This window comes from Berghia stephanieae, chromosome 10 (genome assembly GCF_034508935.2).
Source record: "Berghia stephanieae isolate SIO BIC M18660-M18661 chromosome 10, UCSD_Bste_1.3, whole genome shotgun sequence".
Lineage (NCBI taxonomy): Eukaryota > Metazoa > Mollusca > Gastropoda > Nudibranchia > Aeolidiidae > Berghia > Berghia stephanieae.
Genome location: NC_088369.1, coordinates 39,401,845 through 39,409,344, shown reverse-complemented (window position 1 = coordinate 39,409,344; position 7,500 = coordinate 39,401,845). Strand labels below are relative to the sequence as shown.

The window sequence follows — 7,500 nt, the reverse complement described above, 5'->3', positions numbered from 1 at the left end:
TATTTAGACTTAAATGTAGGTAAAACAAAAGAATTCGATATAGACTTTAGAAAATCATAAACTATCAATCATCCAATAAAAATCAAAGATCAAATAGTAGAGCAAGTTTCAGAATACAGTTTTTTGGGTGTAGTAGTTTATAATCTGAAATGGACACAAAATACAAAACGAATTAAATCTAAAATTAATAAACGTATGTACTTTCTCTCTAAACTTGCTAGTTTTAAAATCGATTCAAGCCTATGCACATTGTTTTATAGATCAGGTATTGAAAGTTTGCTGTCTTTTTGTATATCAGTACCTGCCGGGGGGGGGGGGATGGCTGATAAAATGTTTTTAAATCGCACTATTAAAAGGGCATCAAAATATAGTAATAGAATAGCCGATTTTGATATCACTCTACATTGAAGCCCACGTAAAAGGGCCATCTTGGTCGATTACTAAAGTTAAAGTTCTCTTGTTGCAATGGAAAAATAAAAACATGGCAGATGAGTGCCTTGAAAGAGTAAATAAATGTTTTGTTTTTGTTTTTAAGGGTTTTAGTTTGAGACTACCTAAATGGCTCATCCAGACAACAGCACAGGATCCCACTAAGAGTAATAGACTCAAATGTTTACAAAAACAAAAAATATAACTATCATAACATGACAGTGAAATGATCCTTTTAAATGGAAGGCACACACTTGAGTTGCTCCTGGGTTGGCAGTTAGCTAGTTCTTTAAATAATACTCAGAGAATGTCTTCAGGGCGTCTTGAAGTCGGAGGCCCGGGATGCAAGACACAGATCATTAGTACATAAAAACATCCAGATGTTCTCGAATTCAGGTTGATCGTTGGTATAAATGTTTAAAAGGATAGGTGCAAGTACCGATCCTTGAGGGAATCCATTCTTCTGTGATCTCCATCTGCTATTCTTCCCATCCATTTCCACAAATAGCGACGGTTTGACATAAGGGATTTTATAATTGCAACTACTTTTGTGTTACGAGTTACCCTTGCAACTTAAGGATCAGTTTCCTGTGATTTACTGTGTCATGGGCAGCTGTCACGAACAAGCCCCTGTAACTGGTTACATTAAAAAAAAACCCCGCCAAGCCAACAGGAAACTGATCATTTCCTGGAATGGGAACATATTCGATAACAACACGTTCCCCGTGTACCTCGGTGTCACCTTAGACCACACACTGTCCTTCTCTCAGCACACAAAGAAAATAAAAGCAAAGATGGCTACAAGAAACAACTTCCTAAGAAAACTGGCAAACACTACATGGGGACCTGATCCAGAAACAGTCAAGACAACCGCACTAGCCCTCTGCTATTCATCAGCCGAATATGCCTCACCAGTCTGGGTTAGATCCTGCCATGCCAAAAAGATTGACCCTGAGCTACATGACACCTGCCGGATCATTACTGATAATTTGAAACCAACTGCAGTTCCAGTCCTCCTTCAGCTGTCTGGCATTGCACCTCCCCACATTCGAAGAGCCACTGGTTCCTAATCCCAGAAATATAAACAGGAACTGGACCCACAGCACCCCTTTCATGACCACAACCAAACGACAAGTAGACTTGCGGGGAAAGAGCTTCATGACGGAAGAAAGCATCAACCCTGATCATGCAGCTGTATACAGACTTTCCACATGGAGAGACTGGGAGAAATGAAGCCATTGAAGATCCGAGAGAAGAACTGCCTTACGGAACTGAGCTCCCCAGAAATGAATGGGTAACACTAAACAGAGCACGAACAAAACTCGGGAGAACAGCTGGAAGCATGAAAAAGTGAGGGCTGAGTGAGACTAACTTGTGTACATGTGGATGCGTAAAGCAGACGATGGAGCACATCCTTAGAGAATGCCAGGACGGGCCCAGCTGCACTGACCATCAACTCTCCAGATGCTGTGGACTGGGTTCGGTGTTGGAGCGACAAGCTATGATGATGGGAGAGATGATTTACAAGGGAAAAAAATATTTTCTCCCAAAACTATAAGTATACATTTGACTGTTTCCCTCCCAGTCAAGGATACCGGACAAGGCTAGGATAAAAACCATTTAACCCCATTCCAAGACAAAGACAGAAAGCAACTCGAACAACAGATATCGCGGGATAGAAGATACAACGCGACCTCCTGCTCACCATGGGAGGTCAAAGACCCCAACCAGATAGATTAATGTAATACTGAACAGGTTTTTAATCATCACTTATCAGATCAACCAAATTTTTCTGCTAATCTCTGTGTCAATAATTTCCAATGTCGTATTTTGTAAGCAGACAGTATGTTATTCCAAAATAAAACCGGAAAGAAAGTGAGAAACCAAGAAATCCAATTAACCCCAATAACTGTTAACGAAGAGGGATAATTGAAGTGGTGGATGATGAAGACAAACAGAAGAGAACGGAGAAGTATGGAGTCCACAAAAAGTATGCACATAATATCATTTAAGATAAGGAAGATAAAGAGAAATATTTATGTCATATTATGTCGGAATGAATTAGATGAAGGAAATTAAGTTTAAAAATCAGGATTAAAATTAGGAAGTTTAGTTTTTTTGTTTGTTTTTGTTTGTTAGTTTTACTTGTTTTATGCAAGTTTAACAAACAAAAATTTACTTTCCACGATTAATCATTTTATATTAACTTGAATATTGTTCTTGAAAGTTAAAATTTGGATTTGAACTATTCGATCCACCCCGACATAATACGATGTTGAGGAGAGAGGTGACAAATAAAGAACGACAAATGAACAAATCCAGATTAGACCTTTATTTTATTTCATGTTTGCATGGATCTCATATTCAAAGCTCCAACACCTACTTTAAAATCTTGACCTGTCATTTTTAATTTATCTCAACAAAAAAAAACACATTCTAAAATTTCGTACTTTAAAATCTTGACCTGTCATTTTTAATTTATCTCAACAAAAAAAACACATTCTAAAATTTCGATTCACTTTCAATCTGAGTATAAACTACAACCATAAGTTACTCTGTGAGACGAATAATAATGAATATGTACATATTTGCAAGTGTCTTTGTCCGTTTTGGACAGATAGCTTTTACAGGATAAATCGATATATCCAAAAGAGCTCAAGTTGTCAAAAAATTTCACTCAAGATATCTAAGACGTCTCAGGTTTATGAATTTTTACACGCCATGAGTTCTCTTAGTTGATCGATATTAGAAGTAAAACAAAAGTGGTCAAAATGAATATAGATGTGTCCTTTTAGTGGTTGGCATTGCTGTTTGGGCACTTGATGCCAAACGTCTAAATTGCAAGAAATCGATCTCAATATATTTTGCAGAAAAGAAGTAGAAGTTAATGAATATGAGATGATGCGATTAATAATTTAGAAACGGTGAGTTTCATAAATGTCTTTAAAATCAGTTTTCTTCATTTCATTGCACAGTTGTTGTCCCAATGCCCTTTAAAAAATCAGGTTTATGATTTAATACGAAGAAAAAACAAAATTGTACAAAAGTAATTTTAAAAATTTGCTGCAATTATAATATGACAGGTTTTGGTAGATGGTTTTTAATAAATTAATGCAAGTCTCTGGGTTTTTTGTTATTAATAAAATAGTTTAACAATGGTGAAAAATGATTTAGTTATCAAAAATAATAATCATAATAATAGGTTGACTAGTTGCAATAATTTCTTTTTGATTTTGAATGGGGTTTTTTCTTTCTCAAAATAGCTTTTTTTCTAATCATTTAAGGCACAGTTTATAAAATAGATTCGTTAAAAATGTTTATGAAGGCACTAAAGGAAAACGTTAGTAGAAATAATTTTTTTTAAATATTTGATGAAATATTAGTTTCTATTGTAAAACTAGACTTAAATCAAATTTCATTTGTTCATTTTTTTTTCAATAGAATCAAAAAGTATAATCATATAAAACAAACGGTCAGGACGAGATAAAGATAAAATATTGCTAAACATCAAAACATGATTTCAAATTATTCATTTCAATCTATGAAAAAATATGTATAGGTATATTCTACTAGACATTGTAAAATGTATGAAAATAAAACCAAATGCTTTCTTTGACTTACAAAATAGCACCATTGTGAAATCAGTTTTAAGTGTGAGTACTTTTAGGGTATCTCACCATTCAATCACACTCTCAGCCTTTCACGCAATTCTATGTTTTCACCAGCTGCGATTTCTCAACATACATTCCATATCTTATCATATTAATTTTATCGTCGCAGACAATTCAAGGATATTATACAAAATAGAAGATTCTACCATCAAGAAAGAATGACTTGAGCTGAGACGGACGAAAACTACAAGAAAAAGGGACGAATGTAATCTATAATACGCTAATACATATTGCAAAATTATTTGTGGGAAAAGTAGAAATGTTTCTCAGTTATAAAACGTTTTAAAAATTAGATATTGAATGTAATAAATATACAAATTCTTGTTGGGGTTTGGCATGAATTTATGTCATTCGTAAAAATTCTTGCTAACATTTTCTTTGTCATTTGCTAAGTCAAAAACAAAAAATATTTTTAATGGATTCTTAAGTTGCTTAATTCAATGAGATAATTAAATTCAAAATTACGAATTTCATCTCTTTTTTGTAGGGGGGGGGGGCTGTATATATTTTCATCAGCTTATTGTATTTAGTACTATCTTATAAATTTTGTTTTTCGTACATTCATTTTCCCATGAACAATTTTGATTTTTCGGGATATTGACACTAATAATATATGATGATCTTATGGCAAAGACGTAAAATTAAGTTTCACATACAAAAAAAAATAACAAAACAAAATACTCATGATAATAACAGCTCTTAGTAGTTACAATAACAAATTATGCAACAACCAAAATATGAAGAGTGATAAAAAACTTACAAAAAATAAATTTACGATCAACATACTCAATCACGCGTGCACAATAAAAAACGAGAATTCACAAAACACACATTTCATAATCATGATACCAAAAAAATAAAAAAGTAAAATAAACTAGCACAATAATTATAATAATGATAATATCAAACTACACATAAACACCTATTACTTCTTTTTCACCATCCTGAAGAACTGAGGACCAGTCAAAGTATCTTTGATACAGACAATACAACGGCTGACCCTTCGGCGTAGATCACCAGACTTCAGCGTTTCCTGGAGGGGTGTCCTGAACTGGTCCTCCCTCTCAATCGTGGACATCCAGAAGCTGTGAGACGTGGCGTAGTAGTTGCACGTTCCTCTGCCGTGGCATTCAATGAAGGGTTGGGACCTGAAGGCCTCAAGACAAGAACCAGGGCTGTTGAGGTTTTGCCCCGTTCCCTGAGCTCCTGCACCAGTACTCTGAGAAAGAATTCGTTAAAAAATTAATTAATTCGTGTTTTAAACCGTTTAACAGCTCAGTCCTGCAACAGGTTGGACCATTCTTGAAAGTCTGGAAGTTTTTGAAAAAAAGGCAAATGGACAACCCGCAAAATTTGCGAATGAATAGAGGCTTCTTGCTTACTGGGACTTATTTATCTCAATGATAAACTATAATGAAAATTGGGATAGATCGAGACCAATCTTGTGAGCCATTAAGGGTCAAAATCGGTCCAGTTAAAAGTTTTAGTTGCACGCAAAAATTGATTAGTGTTTTATAATATGACAGAACATTTGCCATCCCCATAAGTGGATGAACAATGCAAGGACATGTTCTGTAACAAACGTAAACACTTTCAAGCAGTCAGTTAGTAAAATTAATTTTTTATAACCCAGACCAAAACCAACAACCCCTTTATACTAGTCTAAATATGGAGATATACGCAATGCATTCAAAAACAAACTGACAAACAAACTTGGGCGTATACATATCAATGCGGAAACAGACCCTGCCCTACAACACCAGAAATTGATCGGAACTATCATTTCGGTCAGAGACGAAACTCGTCCAAAGACAACAAATTTCAAAAGGAGCTTCTGTCCAATCCTCCAACAACTTTCAGAAGAACAAAAGCAACTTAGAGTCAATATTAACAGTTGCCACGATGAAGAACTAAAACGAGAATGGAAAACCCAGAGTAATCAAGTAATGCATAAAATCAAAGCACAAACTATTGTCAATTATAAAAGCAAATTCAACAACACGGCAATGGAAATAGTAACAGCCACAGACAGCATGAAAATACTCAAAGCTGTTAAAAACATTTAAAAGAAACAAAAAAGTCGTCTTATAATACCTGATGATGAGGGTAAAGTAATCTGTGATGATAAACAAATAGTTAAAAGAGTTAAAAACTTCTTCGAGAATAAGTACAAAGGATACCAAGAGATAGAACCATTCGAATATCCCGAATCAAGACAGGAAGTGCCAATATTCGATCTTGAGGTTAGTGCAGCTATTTACCAACTTAACAATCATAAGGCCCTGGGAATTGACACCATCAAATCAGAGGAGCTAAAATGTCTAACTGAACCACACCTAGTCGCCATTGCTTATATGCTTGATGGAATGTTCGAACATAAAACTCATCTTGATCTCGGCTCCGGTAAACTAATTTTGTTGAATAAACCAAACAAGAAAAAGGACCATTAGAAAATCTAAGACCAAATGCTCTTCTTCCAACACTTAGAAAACTGCTCAGCGTAATAACACTCAACAGAATAAGATCAAAGGTGGAGGAATATCTGTCACCGACACAGAGCGGATTCAGAAAAGATAGGAGTTCCAGTGACATTGTATGGGCTCATAGGTGGTTAAAAGCCAAAACTGAAAAATACAAAGAAGAGTTTACTATATTGGGCATTGACATGAGCTCTGCCTTTGATACAATCTGCAGAACAAAGCTTTTGAATGCACTAAATTCATTTCTCGAAAAAGATCATATCCGACTAATAAGATCACTACTGACAAACAAAACACTTAACGTTTACATCTGGTGTGGAAACAGTTTCACAATTAACATCGCTGGGAAATCCCCAAGGAGACAGTCTGAGCCCAATCCTTTTTTAACGTATATGTGGAAGCAGCACTAAAAGAATTAAGACAAAAATTCCCGACTCCTCAAATCCTTACCCGCGAACTGATCTTCGCTGATGATGTTGATATCATACAGCAGACCGAGCGAAGCAGCACATACCAATAATATCAAATACTCTGCAACATTGAAATCTAAAGGTCAACGAATCCAAAACAGAAATTACAGTGGTTAACAAGAAACAATCGGAATGGAAAAGTGTAAGAAACTTGATTAATGAGAATGAAGACATCAAACGGAGAAAAATGATATCTCAAACTGCATTCAGAACTACAAAACGTTTGGAACAGGACGATCATAATTAATGAAAATACAAGAATACGACTTTACAAACAGCTAGTCCTGGCAATCCTTATGTACAACTGTGGTACGTGGGGTCTTACAAAAAAAAGAATTTGGACACCATGGACTCCCATCATCGCAAACAATTGAGACTAGTTATTGGGTTATATTGGCCAGACAAAATCAGTAATGAGGGTGTATATGGCCGATGTAGAGTACAACCAGT

At 35.2% G+C, this 7,500-nt stretch overlaps 1 protein-coding gene across 2 annotated transcripts in view; it reads right to left on the bottom strand.

Moving 5' to 3' along the window:
- Positions 1–2,746: 2,746 nt before the first annotated feature.
- Positions 2,747–7,500, bottom strand: part of LOC144981109 (uncharacterized) — an 89,277-nt gene continuing 84,523 nt past the window's right edge. For both annotated transcript variants that reach the window (XM_078929239.1, XM_078929240.1), the window contains exon 42: positions 2,747–5,319. In XM_078929239.1, the coding sequence (XP_078785365.1) occupies positions 5,026–5,319 (294 nt within the window). In that variant the 3' untranslated portion in view covers positions 2,747–5,025. The remainder of the gene's footprint in view (positions 5,320–7,500) is intronic.